Raw genomic sequence first — 18,848 nt, 5'->3', positions numbered from 1 at the left:
GGGGGGGGGGGGGTGGGGGTGGGGGCATTTTTCCTGCTTTTTTCCCAAAGGCTTTAACTGTCATGCATTTGCAGCTGGTCTTGTGCCACATTCAAATCTGTTCGATTTATTAAGTGGTAACTTTTTTCCCACAATTAATATTGCAAAGAGTCATTTTCATTAGGACCTTTCTTTTTTTTTTGTGGTACAAATTTCACTTTTTTATTTTTATTTTTTGTTTTTTATATTTGTTGTTGTCACTATTGTGACTGAAGGACAGCGTTGGAGCATTATATTGAGGTCATGAAACGAACCCCGATATGACGTTAATGTGTTTTCAGTACTGCAAATATTAAAACACGTGTTAAATGAATAAGGATTTTCTTCTAATCTCTTCTAATAAAAAAAAAGTGATTAAGATTAAATTTTAAATTTTGATGTTGATAATTAAGTTTTTTTTTCACTTTGTTCATAATTAAATTATTATTTTTTTACTAGATTTAGCAAACTAAGAGAGGTTAGGAGAGAAAAATACTAAAAAAGAAGATCTTAATCTATTAAAGACGCGATTTTTATATAGTAACTTCATATTAAAGTTTATTTGATTAATATTATAAGGGTCTACTTACGTTATATTTAATGTAACTTACAACTAAGTAAAATTCACTCATTAACTCACCTGATCTCATTATAATTGTTACTTATTTTTATATTGCAAAAGCCTAATTGTAAGTAAGTTACAATAAATAAATGTAACTTGGAGAACCATATTATAAAATGTCACTCGTAACACTCTTATGGTCAAAATCTTAAATAAATATCCAAAGGGGACCTTGCTCTCTTGCATTGTCAGTTGGTTACAGACCATGAAATGACAAGTTAATAAATAAGGAGATGACACATGGAGCTAATTGGGGTCCCAATTGACGAGAGTAACAGGTTGCATGCCGGTTGAAAAATTACACTTAATTATTTCGAGCCCCAAATGTTCTAACATATGCTACCATGTCCCTATTAATTTTGACAATAGTCACTGCACTCCAATTCCATTTATTTTGTTGTTAAATCTAGCAATTTTAATTTGAAAGACTATTTTACAAACTGATTCGTACGACTACTAAAATAACCATTACAAAAGGTATTATGATGAATGTTTTTTTTTTTAATTTTTGCTCAATTTTTTAAAAACAAATCAAAAATAGATTCTTCTTTTAGTAATCAAGTTCTTTTAGACTTTTGAACATTTTGAAAAAAATTATGATAATTGGAGTCAAGTTAGACCCCAAAACATGAGATTACAAATTGAAATTGAAAAAAAATATTCCTAAGTATACTAGACATTTTTTTTCTTTTTTTTTATTTCTCATTAAAAAATGTCAATTATGAATCGTTTTTTAACGCTTACATACAAATTACTTTTAGAGATATACTTATATTTATATTAAAAAAATTGATTGAAAATGCTCTTTTTTTCTAAATATTATTTGTGAAAGACAAAATAATCAAGGGTGTGTTTGTCTTTATATATTAAAAAATTATTGTAAGATAATGCAATTATTTATTAGGTCAAATATCAAAATTGTTGAAGTCAGTATTTTTTTTTTTTTCTCATATATATATATAACACGAAGTAGGTGCCCAATGACGACTAGCAAAGCATGAAGGGATAAATGACGACTGTAGATTCACGTGGGCGTATTGGAAATTAATCCTTTTATCAATTTTCCTACTGCTGATTTTTCATGCTTCCATTAATTTTATCCGTTGGATTTCAGCCAACAAATCCAACGAATAATAGCTGCGGGCTGCTAGATGCAGAGTTATTGTAACTTAGCCTCTGGCCATCTAGAAGACATACGTAAGAGAACCTTTTAAAATTATCAAAAGTGTATAATAATAATTATTATTTTGTTTGGGATCTTACTGTGAATCGTCTGAACCAATAAGCAAGTAGTCTAAATGATAAGAAGCTGAAGAGCCATAATGACAATTCCCAAAGATAATGGAAGAGCGTAAACCTCGGCAATTCATTTGTAACCTCGATGTTTTTGTTTTATACTAATAACACAATGGGACAACTTGATATTATATCAGATATTTATAATAATTATTATAATAAATAATTACTGATATATTTTATGAAGTATTGTCTAAATTATTTATCATCACTAATATTCGACAGATGTTTTGCTCCCACTTACAATTTTTTGTGAGGGAGAAAGACTGCAAAACGCTCTATTCAATTGTTCTTGATTGAGAGAGAAAGTTGAGACCCTTAAGACTAGAATTGCTGCTCCTCCAGATGTTATAATTAGTCTTGTTTACGAAACAATGAGTTCTATATAATATAAACTCACTTTGAGCAAATTTAGTGGTGGAACCGGTTGCAGTTTGCATCACGCCTTATAATTATCATTCATCAAATCAACAACGCACTTATTGGTGAGAAACACACCACACTACTGTAAAGGGGTACATAGACATATTCACAATAGTTTTATTTTAAACATTTTTTATCGCAATTTTTTTGAATAAAAAATTTATCATAATGTAGTCAATGAAAAACAACTTTGGATTACTTTAAACAAAAAAAAAAGAGGGGGGGGGTAGAATTATGTAAAGTTTAGATAGATTTTTTTTTTTTTTGGGTTATTTGTCTATATCTTCTCACGATTCAAAGATAAATGACTAGTAAAAAAAATACTGCTTAAGAATTAACCTCTATGTCAACAATTAAAGATGTTTTTTTTTTTTTGAGACTGATTAATCATCAGATTACTGTATTACACAGATATTTACAACTGCTTATTGTAGCAGAGGTATTACACTGATATTTACAATCAGATATACATGATTGGGACTTACATTATTACAATGAATTCTATGAAGTACATGCCCAATACAAATAACCCCTCACAGAAGTGGCAACAATTAAAGATGTTGATTGTTCATGAAAGAGCTAAATTAGCAACATTAGTAGAGTGGCGTTTGTTATAGGGATCATCCCCAGCCTATACGTAGTGGTGAGGATTAGTCCAATCCAACAGCAAATAATCAATGGCTGATTGATAAGTTGACATCAATACTATTATTGATGGCCATGCAAAGACCGGCAGCACTTGTATTATGGTAATGTTGGCGTGTTGTATTTTTTAAATTACAGCTTATAATTACTGTAAAGAAAAAAGTTATAATTATGAAATAAAAGGTAATAGTATGTAATAAATATAATTTTTAGATAATAATTTTATTAAAATTATTAAAGATATACTTGATTTTTCATAATGCAAGTATAAAATCAAGTCAACTTATTTTTTAAATTACAACAGTTAGTGTTTACCAAATATTTTAATATTATAACTTTTAAATTATAATTATCCAACCTCAGTCTCAAATATAAACTATGTATATTGAAAGTTTGGATGGAGGCCTATGCAGTTAAGAAGGGCATTGGTCAGGTGGTAAAAAAAATTTCTCCAAAAATAAAGAGAATGAGTTCAAGGGGGTTCCACAATATGTGTAAATGTAATATAAATTTCATCTAAATTAACTTTCGAGTAATACTATAAATTGTATGAATTTAGACTTTCACTTCTAGATTTTACCATAAATATATATACATAGACTCCATTGTATCCGTTGTAATGTCAGTAGTTGTACTATTAATCTTTTTTTTCCCCAAAAATGGAAGTGAAGAAGTGAGTGCGGTTAGACTCTTATGGTAATAGAGAGGGGTGAACTTAGTGTAATATGTATGTCTACTTGTCCCAGAAGTACAGCCCAATCCATTAAAGAACTGTTTATGTGATATGCAATCAAATATTCAATGCTTTGAATATTTGCAAATTAAAATTCTCTGGTCTCACGTGACAAAATAAATTAAAATTATTAGCAGCAATGAGCAGAGCTGCAGAGTAATGGCAATAAGATACAAGAAGAAAGTGTATTTATATTCCACAAAAATTGACCTCTGCATGCTCAACAAACCCAAATAATCACTCTTCTCAATCACTCAACAAGCATTCAAATCATGCGATTATTATTATTATTTTTTAATTTATAATCATCACCAGAAATGTTTTGATTGTTTCCATGATTTTCAATAAATGAGCAATTAAACATCTCTGCCAATTATTCAACTATTTATTTGGAAAAGTATTATTATTATCAATGAAATATCTATAGAAAGCTCGGCACTAAAGGCGATGAGCACGCTGCAAAACTCCAGGGAAAGCTTATATCCTGAGCAGGATATGAAGCTTTTGCTTGTATGTCTCTGTTGTAAGAATTTGGACTCAGTGATGAAACTCTGAACATGGGTGGCAAAGTATCATCTTCAACTCTAAGCCTTTTCAGAGCTCGTATTCCTTCTCCAGACTCTATTTCATTTTTGTCAGCTTCAGAATCAGATTCGAAGTCCTTTGCATTTGATTCAGTTTCCTCACAAAGAGCAGGTAGTGATACAGGAGAATAAGGCTTGCCGGATTTTGTATTAGGGGTAGCTCGGTTCTTGTGATCCTTCACAATTCTGTCAAGGAATCTTCCTTGAGCTTCGATTTTAAGCTTCAAGTTCCTTTGAACCTTCAACACAAAGGCAAACAAGAAATATTAATAAACGGATATTGCATGCTTTTCTTCTTTCCTTTTAATTCTTTTGGGGCTATAGATCCGCATAAGCTATTGATATACCTCAACATGATCACTCATTCGCCTATATACATCCGTCTGCATTTGTAATGCTTCGTTAAGCTGTGCAGCACTGCAAATGTACAGCAGTTTTGGCATTCATTCAATAAAGAGTTAAAAAAAGATCCTAAAAAGAGTTAAGAGTCCAGGTGATTATGGACTTACGATGTTGTGCCGAAATTAGGCAGCATATCTGAAATACTTCTCCTCTCAAACTTGCCTGCAGTTTAAGCAATACAATATTAAAACTAGATAATCTTAATTGTCCACGAGTAAATATGTAAATGAAACTTCTTGAAACTCCTAGTTACTTACTTGGACCGATTTCTGGTATATACTTTGAGATCCTGTACTTCTGAGAAAAACAATCAGCAAGCAAAAGAGAAAAATAATCAGAAATTTGTATCGTGTTGTATTTATGTACAAAGAAAGAAACAGTACCTGCAAATGACTTTTGACATGGTAGATTGTTAGTCCAGGAACGCCCATAGCCTTCAATATCCCCTTTGGGGTAGCCCCTGACAAGTAACAAGCCGCAGGATTCAACACAAAGACGTTGCCAGAAAATAAAATTCCTGTAGCACTTTTTTCAGAAGTGCTTCCAGGGAATGGTATTGCAGACTTACTATCTGGGCCACCAAGCTGGTTAACAGCTTCTTCGAAACGATAATGGAGCTCTTGAGTCCAGCGTAAGCGTTCTTTCCCAGAGCCATCGGAGCGATTCGAACCCATATCAGAATCAGGCGCTGAGAGCGGGAGGCCCAAGCAAATGGTTCCCTCGTTGAGGGGAGTATAGTTATAGGGACAAACTACAATAACAAAGACAAAATGCAGTTGTAAACAGAAAAATCAACGTGGCGATGGGCACAAGCGTAAGAAAGACTGACTGAATCATATATACCGCATAATGTCGCTAGCTGTCGGAATTAACCAAGTTTCAGAGAGTCCAAATCATATCAAACACAAAACTCGTTAGTTTCTATTCTTCAAGTCATTTGCCAGGAAATCTGATATCCAATTCAGAGCCTAATACCTCCAAAATGAGAACATGTTCACCTCAAAACTCTCCGACATCGTCAATTCCAACAATCGTCTGTTTCCTCGAAAATGACTAGGAACAAAGAATCCTGCTCCATCAAGTTCAACTGAGGTTGAATTTTAAAACACCGATCCATAATTATTAAAGTACATAGCAATAGATATCAACCACACAAATATTATTCATGCATTGTCGAAAAATAACAAATTCTAATATTTATAAGTTAAAATCTTAAGGATTCATCTGGGCAGAAGCCCTTCAAAGCAACTTGTATGAACAAACATCACGACAAATTCATTACATAACTTTTTTTACTTTTAAAAGTTGACATTTCTATACTATGTCAGCCACAGAGGAACGCTCTTTGAACCACTCCAATGGTAAATCGGTTTTAAAGACTACTACTGCCTGCCTCTCTTCATGCTGCAAGATGGGCATTTGTATTGCTTAATATTCTCAGCCTTAGCGGGTGTTATCTTCACACACTTCCCATGGAACCACCTCTCACAGATGTCACAGCCAATCCAAAACTCATCTGCGTTGTAATTTCCACCACAGCTGCCACAAAGTGTTTCACTATGTTCATCCTCCTCGTCATCGAAACTCTCATCTGCTAGCTTAGGGTTACTTTTCACTTGGCCATCATTTGATCTCTGCGCAGTGAAGAACGCAATCAATGAATTCTTAACTAAGGATTAATATAAAACAGTAAACACAAGCAGATTGAGAAGGGAAGAATTCTTTCTTGCAGGAAGCCAAGTTTTTGAAATTCAGGCTTCCTCTACAATCTTCAATCATCTTTTATGAGGCATTACTTAAACAACATTACAATTGCAAGATCACTGTTCTGAGCCTCAATAGTTTATAATAGGCTTCTTTATTCACATTTATTTTGGTTATAGCAGAGAGAACCACTGAACAATAAAGAATGCATGTGACAAAATTGAATTTGAAAACCTTGCAAAGAAAGAAAACTTAAAATATTTTAAATTGAGTTGATCTCTCAAACCTTAGTGCTGCCGCGAGATTTGCTGCTACTATCCACACTGGGTTTATCTTTTATAGGCTTCCTTTCTGTTACAACTTCAAACACAGTAGGTTGATCATTGATCAAGCTAAACAGACGTTTCCTGTCAAGCAAAACTAAAGTAAGAACTACATGATACTATCCTCAACAAAACAAATTTTGTATTAACTCGATAAACTGTACAAAATTTGAACAAAATATCTGAGACTCTGCATACAATACACTTCTTGGCTGCCGACTACGCCAGACTCCAAGAAAAGGTCAACTTTAAAACAATTCTTACACTCTTTCATGGCCCTACGCAGGCCTATCTATCATTCAGCTACAATTGCAGGCACAAAGCACAAGTAGTGGCAACATATGCATACAACCACAAGCAATGACGCAATTATTTTTTTCTCACAGTTTGCTGGGACATTTTACCATGCCTCCCGAAACATTAATGCACTATTAAGTGGTTAATGATAGTAAATATAAAATGAAGGAATGCCCAAAAGAGGATGACCAAACCAATATCAGTACTCTGGCCTGCTTCGGCAACTTGATTTCATATCCGAATCATGTCAGAAGGTGAGAAAGAGAATTGAACCACCCAAGATTGACAGAAGAAAGACAAAAAGCTAGATAATGAGTGATACTCAGAACTGAAAAAAAAAAAAATGATTTTCCGTAGTTAATTGATTTCTTGTGGTCTTCCTTAACTCAGGTTGCATAATGTTAAAGTTATGCACAAAACTGATAAAAACAGAAAGTAGATTTTCTCTAGTTGATTGATTTCTCCAGTCTTCTCAACGCAGATTGCATAACAAAAATATACATTGCCAAAGATCTACGAAAAAACTCTAATGAGATCACACACCTTTGTAAAAATAATGCATAAAAGCAACTAGGAACACAGCACAAGGAAAAGACGAATAAGAAAAGAGCATATAAGGTATGTTTGGGATTGAGGCCCTATAGCTTTTAAGCTACAGCTGTTGTGAAAAAAATGCTATAACTACCAAAAAAAAGTTAATTGTGTGCAGTAAATATGACTTTTAATAATAATTCTGAGAAAAATAGTAAAGATATTACAGGTTTTCAATCATAAAAGTGGCAGATTAAATCAATTTAACTTCCAAGCCATCAGAGTTAGAGTTTACCAAACGTTTTAGAACTCCCAGCATACCGAGCCTAATGTGTCATTTTTTTAATTCACAATAGCTATGCAATTAAATGAACGGGTGAGTTATTGGTAAACATTAGTTGACTAAGAAAAGTGGGTATTTATCAAACACTTTAATGGTAGTGTTTTAAATAAGCAAAAGCTCAACGGTAACAAACATAAACAAAATGTTTCCACCCCGTCGCAAGAGTCCAATACAAGAATTAATACGCCACAAGAGAATGTTCAAAATGGCATGCGTCAAGACTAGCATTAAGTTGTCGGCGATCACATTGAACTAACATGCTCACAATTCACACGCACATGACATGAAGAACAGACAGCAACTTACCTTTCATTGCGGTTAAGACGAGCTCCAAGATAAAAAGCCACTGAAAGCAACCATGAATCAGTGTGCACTGCAACCAAAGACAGCCAGTCCTTCCTGTTCATCCCATCTCTCGCAAAATTAATCCCAAGTGCCGGCTCAGGAAGCTCCGGCGGAACTTCCTCTGCCGGCAACGTCACTTCCCACGACTCATTAGGATGGCCGTACAAGCACAGATTCTCCTTATCTAAAGCACGAAAAGCAACGCAACAAATTCCAGAGTTCGCCACGTTTAATGTTTTCATTTTTCTTCAAATTTAACATTTAGCTAAAATTCAAAGAAATTCATAAACTGACCTAATTGAACATTAAAAGTGACCTAAAAAATAAGTAATAAATTAAATAGAAGAGTAAGAATTCCGATCTGCAAAAACACATTACCTGGATCGCAGAGTCCGTAAAATTCATCGACATCTGAAGAAAGAAAAAAAAAATTCAAAGCAAGAGATCAAGCCACGAGTCATTTTCCACTAACGAAGAAGAGGAGAGTAGAAATTGGAGTTTCAGGTTACCGTTAGTTAAAGCGCGAACGACGCCGGCTCTACGAGCGCAGAAATCTTTGTAGATCTCCTCCACGGTGCGGGGGCTGGAGGCCATTTCCATAGCAAAGCAAATATTGGAGATCTAATTAGTAAGTGAGATTCTATTAAATTGGATTTAATTAGAGGAGCGAATTGGACGAACTGGAGGAATTTGAATTAGAGTAAGGGTACGGTGAGACCATGGAGATCGAGTCGAGGAGACGAGATGGTATCGAAGAAAGATGCACATGTATTGTAGATGTCAAAATAGAGGAACAGAGTGTAATTAACGCTACTACTGAGAGGCGATTCCTATCGACACTCACTTTTTTGCTAATTACACACCATCTTTTGTACTACAAGGGTCACGAGACCGGACTTTTGGATTGTCAGGAGTAAAAATTGAAGTGGAAATATTGATTCACTTCCTTGATTTTTTTAAAAATAAAAATGTGGTTAAATTAAAACGGCACTAAAAATAGACTATATTTTTATAACTATACGATTAAAATTATAATTTATTTTTTATTATTTTTTACTTTATATGTGTAATTATAATTTATTCTCTATCTTAAAGTAGCTACAAGATAGCCATTATTTTAATAGTATATTTGTCAAGTAAAATCAAATTAATTTTAAAATCGAAGATTAAACTTTTTGTTTGGGATTATGATGTCGCGAGGATGAAGCACAACTACTCTAAATTTGGATAATTTCATTTTTGATGAATGCTTGGAGTTGATGAGCACATTTTGTAAATAATAATTTTGATTAATTAGTAAAGACCATATGGTTTTTAATCAAACGTTAACGTTTAGGAGGTATAACCGATTTTTTAAAATTACTAGTAAATAAATTATAAAATTTGAATTATAAAATTATAAATATTGGTAAAAATAAAAAATATCAAAATATTTATATTATTAAACTTTTAAGCCTAATTAACTAATTAAAGTCCTAAATTTTTATTTAGGACATTAAAAAAACCAGGTAAATTTTATTAGCCCAAAAATTTTGTTTTAATTTTAATATTCATTAAATGTTTTAAACTTAAATTTATTTTTTTATTTATTTTTAGATGTTATAATTGCCCACAACGAATCACAATTTTAATATCTAATTTAATTTAATTTAATCTAATCTAATCTAATATTTGCTCTTGATTTGCTCCGACTTAACCATTGTGCTGTAAATGGAATAATCCACATTTATAAAGTGCCTACGCCACCATTGAAAAAGTTAATTTTGAATCTAAATTCGATTTTATTTGTAACAATTTTGTATTAAACTATTAATTTATTTACGATAGTTTGTAAAAGAAGTTTGTATCCCTTACATGCTGCGTTACTTACTAATTTAATGTATGTGACTTTTGTAATGAATATTAATGTAAGATATATTTCAAACTTTACTTTTATTTGAATTTTTTATTTTAATGTGATTAACTCAAAATCGAAAATAAAAAATGCATTAGTTATTCAGAGATCGGGGACCCTTGGGGAGGGGATGAAGATTCTCTCAAGTAATTCTAATGGGAACGAGGAAGGGACGGGGACATACGCAAAATATCGAGGATGGATACAGAGAGATTGGTCCCCTCCCCTCCTCTCCCCATTGCCATCCCTATATATCAACGTAGATATCGAAAGTTTGGGCTGATTCTCAAGTCTCGGGTGATAGTATATTGGATTATATTCATCTATTGTCTTCTCCAATTTAATATTTTAAAACTCAAAACAGTATAATTTATATAAAAATAAGTTTAATTTCATATCAAACCCCTTATCTTTCTTGAAATTTACATTGGCCTCGGACCGTCGTTTCAGTAACGTACGCTACGCAGTTCTGAAATTATGATTCTAAATATCAACTCCAATCTTATTCCATTCGGTAGTATCTTTGACGTCCCATCTCATGTTCGCTTGTTCAATGTTATAAGTTGAGATTTTGAACTCCACTTTTCTTCTCATAGTCAAAGCACTAGTCTTCTAAAAGGCCCTGTTTGTCCGAATCTGCTTTGCCATCATTGGCCAATAGAAAGCCTAAGTATTCGGTTGGGCGTGGAAAAATGTAGAAAAGTTAATACATGGCTTTGACCCCAAAAAAAAAAAAGAAAAAAAGAAAAGAAAACTGTTTCAATCTTTCAATAAGTGAAAGAGAAGACGGAATTGACATGGATTCGCAACAAAGAATCCACCAAATTTACCTCCAGTATTGAAGGCATTAGTAGCTATCCCTTTGTTGGAGTATAACTCCAATTGAATCAGCTATGAGAAACAGGCTATCTTCATTCTAATTTAATTTTTTGCTCTATTGCAGAATCAAAATTTGTAGTTCAGCACAATATTAACAATCCCACAATAGAAACACAAACAAAAAATTAACTTATATCCCTAAGTAGTCGAATCCACAATTCAGCAACATGTGCATTTTGCCATTCCATACAAGAAAACCTGCGAAGAAAGACAAACGGCAAGCTTACATCAGTTAGGATGATGGATGACGGTGACCATCGATTGCTATGGTATTAATCGCTTGAGGCCAGACTTCTGCTCTGTGGTAAGCTTAGAAGGGAACTTGATATTAAACTTGATTCTCAAGTTGCCCCTTTTGGACGGTTCCTTGGGGATTGGCATCCCCTCTCCTTTAATAACTTCTTCATAGGTGGGGCTGATTACAGAGTTGATAGGAACCGTCAGAGTCCGCCCATCGAGTGTTGTTAGTTGCACAGTGTAACCAGTCAGAGCTTCCACGAGAGATATCTTTTGGGTGACAACAAGATCATTACCATCCCTCTTGAAGAGGCTATGAGGTTTCTCATCAATGATGAAGATAAGGTCTGAGGGTATAACATTCCGCAGTTCATTTCCTTTCTCTGGGAACGTGATTTTTGTACCTTTCTTCCACCCTGGCTTGATTTCAATTGTAAGAATTTCTTCCGTAGTGTTGGGTCGTCTGCAAGAAAAGTAATGTAAAACAGGAAAACTCATCAAACAATCTTAGAAAGCACATACACATGTATATACTTAGTAGGACAACAAATTTATAATAATGAATAATTGCAGATGAGTTGGAGAATACGAGGTAACACTGAAAGATATTACTAAACAAAATTAATTAGCAATCACCGAATCATTAACACGCACCACTTTTTGGATTGTTTTGGAGAAAATTAACCTCTGTAACAGTATGAAGATTACAAATTAAGCGAGGAGAAATGTGAGATTTCTCCATATCAAGGTCATGTCCCGACAAATTCTAAACAGCATACTCCTAAATGGCTTTTTCTGCCCCAAAAACTTAAATATGACATTAGTTACAATATACATTTCTTTACTGACTGCAATCCCATTCATATGATTAGGCCTTCGTGTAAAAGCGGTCGTGCAGCCAGAAGCCCAGAAAACATGAGCTGAAGAAAAGTCATTTTTTTTTTTTTCAAAAATCTTCAACTCCTGAGAAAATGTGAAAAAGACAACACTCAGACTCACCATTCTCAGGTTGTCTAATGATGGAATGTACCAAGAAGCATCTAACATTTATAGTATCTTCCATAATTGGCATCACATGAAAACCCACCAAACTAATAACAGTAAGCTTTCTAAGGTAGACAAGCCCAAGACAATAAAAATGAAGACATTTTAATTTCATTATACTTCATATATAGAAGTTATTCTCACAAAGAACCTGCACTAATTTTACATGACAAGGAATTTGGCATGAAAAGAGAAAGTAACACAAACCATCTTTTTATAATGTGATACAGAATTTTGTCATCCGGAGTATCAAGATTACATAATTGACATTAACATCACCAAATATGCCTTACCAGATTTCTGAAAGGTAAAAATTATTACTCTCAACAAAATTTAAGTACTTAGTAACCGACATAAATGAGCCTCATAATTATAAATTACCCACTAGAGGCACATGCATTCATCATGTTGAGGAACCATGGCACAATCTAATTTATTCAATAAAACTTATGCTACAGAGGATTTGCAGATACCGAGTCTTAAGGGACACCAGCCAGTGTAAAATCCCTTTCATTGACACACACACAAACACACACACACACACACACACACACACAAAAACAAAACAAAACAAAAAAGCATTACAGTGGATCCATCACAAGTAAGGCTGACAAAGGGACTGGAGCTACACTACCAAAATGCACCTTTTACATTTTTTGGGTGGGAACTACAATAGCCATACTTCACCTATTGGCTAGGTTTCAAATCAGATTATCCCAAAAAATGTAAGTGCCAAAATGGTATTTTTCATGAAAACGTTTATATAAGCATACACAGATGAATACATGAAAAATAACATAATCACGCTAATACTCCACTGGTGCGGAACAAAATGTAAAGTGACTGCCTTGGAAGAAAATCATCAAGGAGAGGATGATGATCACAATAACCATAGCTTTAACAACAAAAGCATTTCCACTACTCAAAGTGGAACAGCATTTTGCCAACTAACACTCATCATGCAATTAACTATTCACTGAAAATGTTAGCCAGTTTGGATGTACCAATAACCATATTCTAATGATACTATCTTCCACTAAAATAATCAATTTCTTTAATGAGGATCTCCTCGAATTAAAAAAGCAAAGGTCTGACCTTTTACAACAGTCTTTGAAGTTGTAAAACCATTAAATTTCACACGGATATTCTTTTCTTAAACTCAAGATCTATTAGAACCATTTCAAGGACAAAATGTACTACCGTCCAAGTTCAAAAGCCATGAAGCCACAAATTAGTAGGAATTCCATTTTTGTACCTAAGTTCATTTAATGCGTTTATAAATGCCATTAATGCATAAAATTCCCATATATACTAATGATTAAAGGATTAAAACTCCCATATCTACTAATGATTAAATGCCATTATACTAATGATTAAAACCCCCAAAAAAGATCTTTTTGCAATAAAACTCAGAATTTTTAAAGCTGCATACAGCTTAAACTTCAATGATCAGTTTTTGAACTCAAGATTCACCATAACACTCATAATTCAATTGACATGATAAAAATTAAATATTAATAGGCAAAACAATTATCTTTTTTACCTCAAAATAAAAATCAAAATAAAGGTTCTAGAGAATGAAGCTCACCCACTAGCATCGATAACATCTCTTGAAATCTTCATCTTCTTAGTGGTTCCCTTATACAAGTCTTCCAAACTACACGGTAATGTTCGTTCAATAGGCGCTGCTTTTCTCAGCGCATTCGCCGACCCTTCTCCGGCCGACCCTCTATTAAACGACGCAAATATATCATCACCAAACATACCTCTAGGAAATCCCGACGCACTGGCGCGCGAACCGCCCATGTCTCCAAACGGGCTCGAAAATCCGAAGAACTCCGAGAATATATCCTCAGGATTTCTCGTATTGAACCGAAACGACGTCGGACCTCCAGCGCCGGCACCAGCGCCCGGAAACCCGCTCGCGCCAGGTGGCGGCATCTGGCCTTTCAAACCTTCTTCTCCGTACTGATCATATACCGCTCTCTTTTGCGGATCACTCAGAACCTGTAATTAATTTTTTTTTTTAAATGAAAAGAAAATCTGAAATACTAATACTACGTCGTTCAGTGAGCAAAAATTGAAAATTTAAAGATAGGATTTGTGGAATTGGTTACGTCGTAAGCTTCGGAGATTTGTTTAAATTTGGCCTCGGCATCTTTCTTGTTGTTAGGGTTCTTATCGGGATGCCACTTCATTGCGAGCTTCCGATACGCTTTCTTCAAATCTTCCTCCTTGGCGTTTCGGTCTACTTGGAGAATTTTGTAATAATCTACACCCATCTGTCCGACGTCGTTTTGGCTCTTTCGCTTCCTCGTCGTGATTGCGTCTCTCTTTTGTACTCTCGCTTCTCTTCGATTAGATTCGATCCAATTCGCTTCAGCTAAGAGTTTTTGTTTGTGGCCGGAAGTTTTATCTCCGATATATGATTACTGGCTTAACTTATAAAGCTGGTTTTTTAGTGGGCCCAAACCGTGGACATATCTCACTGGGCATCAATTTATCTCTAAGCCCACTTGTATCTTCGGCTTTGCCAAATGTGTGTAAATGGATTTTTTTTTTTTTCAAAATAAAATTGAAATAATTTTTCGTATCATCAATGGACAGTCTAATCACTTTTGTAATCGAAATAACCATTTAATTTTTTTTTTTATCATTTTTCTTTTGACAATATACCCGAAAAAACCTTTAAGTTTCAAACAGGATTATAATCGAACTTAATTTTAATTAATCAAATATATTTTAAAGTCTTAGTAAAACAAAAAAAAATATTTAATTGTTACGTTACAGGCTTTAGTGCACAACTTTTGCGACTCCATAGCCACTAAAAAATCAAATTGCGATAAAAGTGTTGCAGCTAACATTTACGTGACGATTCATTTTAAAATTCCTTTAGGTTTATCATTTATGATATGATTGGTTGGTTTCTACTTTGTTATGAGCTCGAAATTTTTGAAATAATGCTTGATCCGTTAATGGTGAAGGACCACCAATTTTTGAAGGAGAAGAGAGAGAGCGAAGGAGGAGCTGTTTCTGTATTGTTTTTAATGGTGGAGGACCACCAATTTTGGTTTATTAAACGGTGCGTTTTGGTTTTATACTAGAAATTCTTTAAATATTCTGGTGAGTTTAGTTATTTTTTTTAAAATATTTTAATAATAAAACGATAATAACTGAACTGTTAAGTGATAAAATCTAATTGTCATACATTTTTGAAGATGAAATAATATGTTTATATAATATCCCTTTTCCAATATTTTGAACTAAACTGAGTGTTGAAAAAAATAAAATATTCTTCCCAATGCTTTGGTAGAAAAGAAAAATGAAAACCAAAAAAAAAAAAAAAAAAGTAATAATGAATTAATAATAAACAAAATACTACGAAACAAGACTTGTCTTTCAATTTTCTCTTAGTCGAGGCAACAAAAAGCCATAAAAGCCACCTCAACAACCAAGAAATTCCGAGATTCTCCCTCTATACAAAACTTAAATTAAAACACAACCAACAGTAACACTCATTCTTCTTTCTTTGATCCAAATTTTGGAGCTCCCAAATTTTGTGGGCTTTACTTTAATGGCAGAAATGGAGATGGGTCAGATCGAAGTGTGTGAGCCGAGGTCCGTACAAGTATGGCGAGGCTTCGTTAGTTGGGTGGGGTTTATTTTGCAGGTTTTCATTCAGATCCTGAGAGGCACTCCTTCGTTTTTTTCGTACTTAGTTGGCCTCAGTAGCAGTAGTTACAGCTCTCTTCTTGCTTCTTCTTCTTCTTCTGCTTCGCCTTCTTTTAAGCCATTGCCTGTTGTTGAACTCCCACTTCAAGAGTCTTCTGCGGCGGCCGCTGCCCACGTCAGCTTTGATGGTGGTCTTAGTGATGATTGTGGCGGCGGCGGCGATGGGCAAGAAATGGAGAAGCTCACTGTAAGCTTTGTTACTGGTTTTGTTTTAAATTTCTCAACTTCAAAAAAAAAAAATCATTTTTAGCCCTTTTTGGTGCTCGTAAGAAAAAAATATATTTTAAATAGTAAATAAATGGATTTTGTTATTAGCTTGGGTCGATTGTTAGTCAGACAGTTAAATGGTTCTGTTCTCCTCAAAAAAAAAAGAAAGAAGGGCTTTGGCCTTTACTGATTTGATAGACTGTATAGGCTTAGCTGCTGAATATGCGGTGTCAATTATTGTTAAAATTATTTCAGTGCTGTAGTAAGAAATGAATTAGGATTAATTTTTACTAATTTTATACAATCCTGTTCTTATTTAACTTGCAAAAATGTTTTGATTAAGGGGGTTTGACACATGGATGGTGCTATGTATGCTGATATGGAGATTTGGGGGGGAAGAGGGGTGGGGTTTTGGATTACTACTATAGTAAGTAAAAACATCAGTGTTTTAGTCTTTCCATTTCTAGTAGATGGTTAAATTTTTGTTTAAAGCAAAGTTATATCTTACTGAGGAATAAACTTGCTACATTGGCGGAATAACTGCTCTAATAAATGGACTTTGGATGTAGGTGGTTCTTGACTTGGATGAAACCCTAGTTTGTGCTTATGAGACTTCTAGTTTGCCTGCCATTATTCGTGCTCAAGCAGCAGAAGCAGGGTTGAAGTTGTTTGAATTGGAATGCGTGTCATCAGACAAGGTTTGTCGCTCATTTCTCTCTTTCTGGTTTCTATCTGCACTTTTAACTTTCAAGTTGTTAGGTGCTGATCATGTAGTCAATTTTATGTTTCTTGATTGAAGGAGTGTGATGGAAAACCAAAGATTAATTATGTTACCGTATTTGAACGACCGGGGCTGCACGAATTCTTGAAAAAACTTGCTGAATTTGCAGACCTTGTTCTCTTCACTGCTGGCCTTGAAGGTTTTGAATATCACTAGTTTCAAAACCTTTGTCCTGATTCTTACGTTAGTATATATATATTTATTTTATTTTATTTTCTTTCTCTTGGTTCATTTTGCAGGTTATGCTAGACCACTTGTCGACAAAATAGACAGGGAGAATCTATTTAGCCTTCGCCTTTATCGACCTTCAACTGTTAGCACGTAAGTATCGGTCCCAGTAAACCGATGATACCTTTTGGATTGTATTTTTCAGCTATTTTATTTGATTGGGATGGTTGCTCTTAGGAAGGTTTTGGCAGAGAAACACTACCAATATTTGGAAATTTGGTGGGCGTGTCACACAATTAGTACACTTAATGGTGAATTTCATCAGTGTGTGAGTAGTTGATATGTGGTTAATTTGGAATCTGTTCGTTGTCAGATGCTGTGTACAGTCAAAATTTGCTTGCTCGAGTGTTTAGGCTTTGTTGTGAGGCCTTGCCTCATTTCTTACTGGACTTTAAGAATGCATGAGCTCGGGTGTTGTTAAAAAGTGTATGTTGGGGCCTAAATTGACTATATTTGCCATTAGTTTATGAATGACTGCCCAACTGAAAAGATCAAACAAATAGTCATTGCTTGCTGTGCTTCAATTATTAATGAGCAGTTCAATTTTACACATCTAATAGAGTAATAAAATTTCCAATTTTCGTATGTAACATTGCTAGACAATGCTGGCTGAAAACTAAATCTCAGATCCAGCAATATTTTCAAACTTTCCCAATTTGTAAAACAGGGAATATCGAGAACATGTCAAGGATCTATCTTGTTTATCGAAAGATCTCTGCCGAGTTGTACTTGTAGATAACAATCCATTCAGTTTCTTGCTGCAACCATTAAATGGAATCCCATGCATTCCATTCTCTACCGGACAACCATATGATAATCAGGTTTGTTGTTCTCTCTGCACGGATGAATTTCATAGGTTTTGTTATGGATAGTCTAGACTTACATACATTCAATTAATTCACAACTTTTTTTTTTTTTAACTTTTTTCCCCCTTGCACAGCTTTTGGAGGTCCTTCTCCCTCTCCTTAATCATCTCTCCCTCCAGAAGGATGTTAGGCCCGTGCTCCATGAGAGGTTCCACATGCCCGAATGGTTTCAAATGCATGGAATACCTGCTTCTGCTTTGACAGTGTAAAATAATTGATTTCCATAAGGAATTTCTACCATTCTTCCCCAGACACCTTTGTTGATGCAACTAACATGGCCACTTGTTGCCACAAGCCGATGCAACTTGGTGTATGTTATCAGGTTATAGGTGCCATGGGGGCTCATATTTGCTTGGGAGTATCTGCAAGTGATGTTGCATCTCCCACTAGCAACTTCATCAAAATGTTCAGTGTATAGTTCTTTTGTAATAGGTAAATTCTAATCAGGTGTCAATAGTTTGAAAGGCTGTGAAAATTTTTATTTGGTAAGAATCAAAATAATTAATTGAATGCAGCATCACCAAATGTTCCAGTTAACTACCTGACCAATCTTACAGTGCAATACAGGCTGATCTCTTTGGGAGTGCCTTTGCCATCACTAATGGCGATTCAGAACAGTTTAATGAGAAGCTTAATACATATTGAACTTATTCCCAAACAACTAACCTGGAACACGAGACTTGAGATTTATCAGCATTTATTGAACTGACAAAG

At 34.3% G+C, this 18,848-nt stretch overlaps 4 protein-coding genes across 4 annotated transcripts; 1 reads left to right on the top strand and 3 right to left on the bottom strand.

Moving 5' to 3' along the window:
- Positions 1–4,055: 4,055 nt before the first annotated feature.
- On the bottom strand, positions 4,056–5,776 carry LOC18039069 (myb family transcription factor PHL7). Its single transcript, XM_006429339.2, has 7 exons — positions 5,567–5,776; positions 5,292–5,474; positions 5,107–5,183; positions 4,981–5,020; positions 4,831–4,885; positions 4,669–4,738; positions 4,056–4,560 (listed from the first exon to the last, which is right to left on the bottom strand). The coding sequence occupies exons 2-7, from the start codon at positions 5,395–5,397 to the stop codon at positions 4,159–4,161; spliced, it is 750 nt and encodes a 249-aa protein (XP_006429402.2). The 5' UTR covers positions 5,398–5,474; positions 5,567–5,776; the 3' UTR covers positions 4,056–4,158.
- A 117-nt stretch (positions 5,777–5,893) lies between these two features.
- Positions 5,894–9,075, bottom strand: LOC18039068 (PHD finger protein ALFIN-LIKE 1). Its single transcript, XM_006429338.2, has 5 exons — positions 8,776–9,075; positions 8,645–8,677; positions 8,228–8,450; positions 6,714–6,834; positions 5,894–6,357 (listed from the first exon to the last, which is right to left on the bottom strand). The coding sequence occupies exons 1-5, from the start codon at positions 8,864–8,866 to the stop codon at positions 6,106–6,108; spliced, it is 720 nt and encodes a 239-aa protein (XP_006429401.1). The 5' UTR covers positions 8,867–9,075; the 3' UTR covers positions 5,894–6,105.
- A 1,980-nt stretch (positions 9,076–11,055) lies between these two features.
- On the bottom strand, positions 11,056–14,861 carry LOC18038666 (dnaJ homolog subfamily B member 1). Its single transcript, XM_006429334.2, has 3 exons — positions 14,438–14,861; positions 13,909–14,327; positions 11,056–11,739 (listed from the first exon to the last, which is right to left on the bottom strand). Exons 1-3 carry the CDS (start codon positions 14,600–14,602, stop codon positions 11,304–11,306), a joined length of 1,020 nt encoding a protein of 339 aa, XP_006429397.1. The 5' UTR covers positions 14,603–14,861; the 3' UTR covers positions 11,056–11,303.
- An 861-nt stretch (positions 14,862–15,722) lies between these two features.
- On the top strand, positions 15,723–18,369 carry LOC18038667 (carboxy-terminal domain RNA polymerase II polypeptide A small phosphatase 1). The gene is made up of 6 exons (XM_006429332.2): positions 15,723–16,239; positions 16,829–16,957; positions 17,059–17,179; positions 17,280–17,361; positions 17,936–18,089; positions 18,209–18,369. The coding sequence occupies exons 1-6, from the start codon at positions 15,895–15,897 to the stop codon at positions 18,341–18,343; spliced, it is 966 nt and encodes a 321-aa protein (XP_006429395.1). The 5' UTR covers positions 15,723–15,894; the 3' UTR covers positions 18,344–18,369.
- The last annotated feature ends 479 nt before the right edge of the window (positions 18,370–18,848 follow it).

This window comes from Citrus clementina, unplaced genomic scaffold, assembly GCF_000493195.1.
Source record: "Citrus clementina cultivar Clemenules unplaced genomic scaffold, Citrus_clementina_v1.0 scaffold_6, whole genome shotgun sequence".
Classification (NCBI taxonomy): Eukaryota; Viridiplantae; Streptophyta; class Magnoliopsida; order Sapindales; family Rutaceae; genus Citrus; species Citrus x clementina.
Note: the sequence above shows the minus strand (reverse complement) of the source record. Positions and strands in the feature narration are given on the sequence as shown.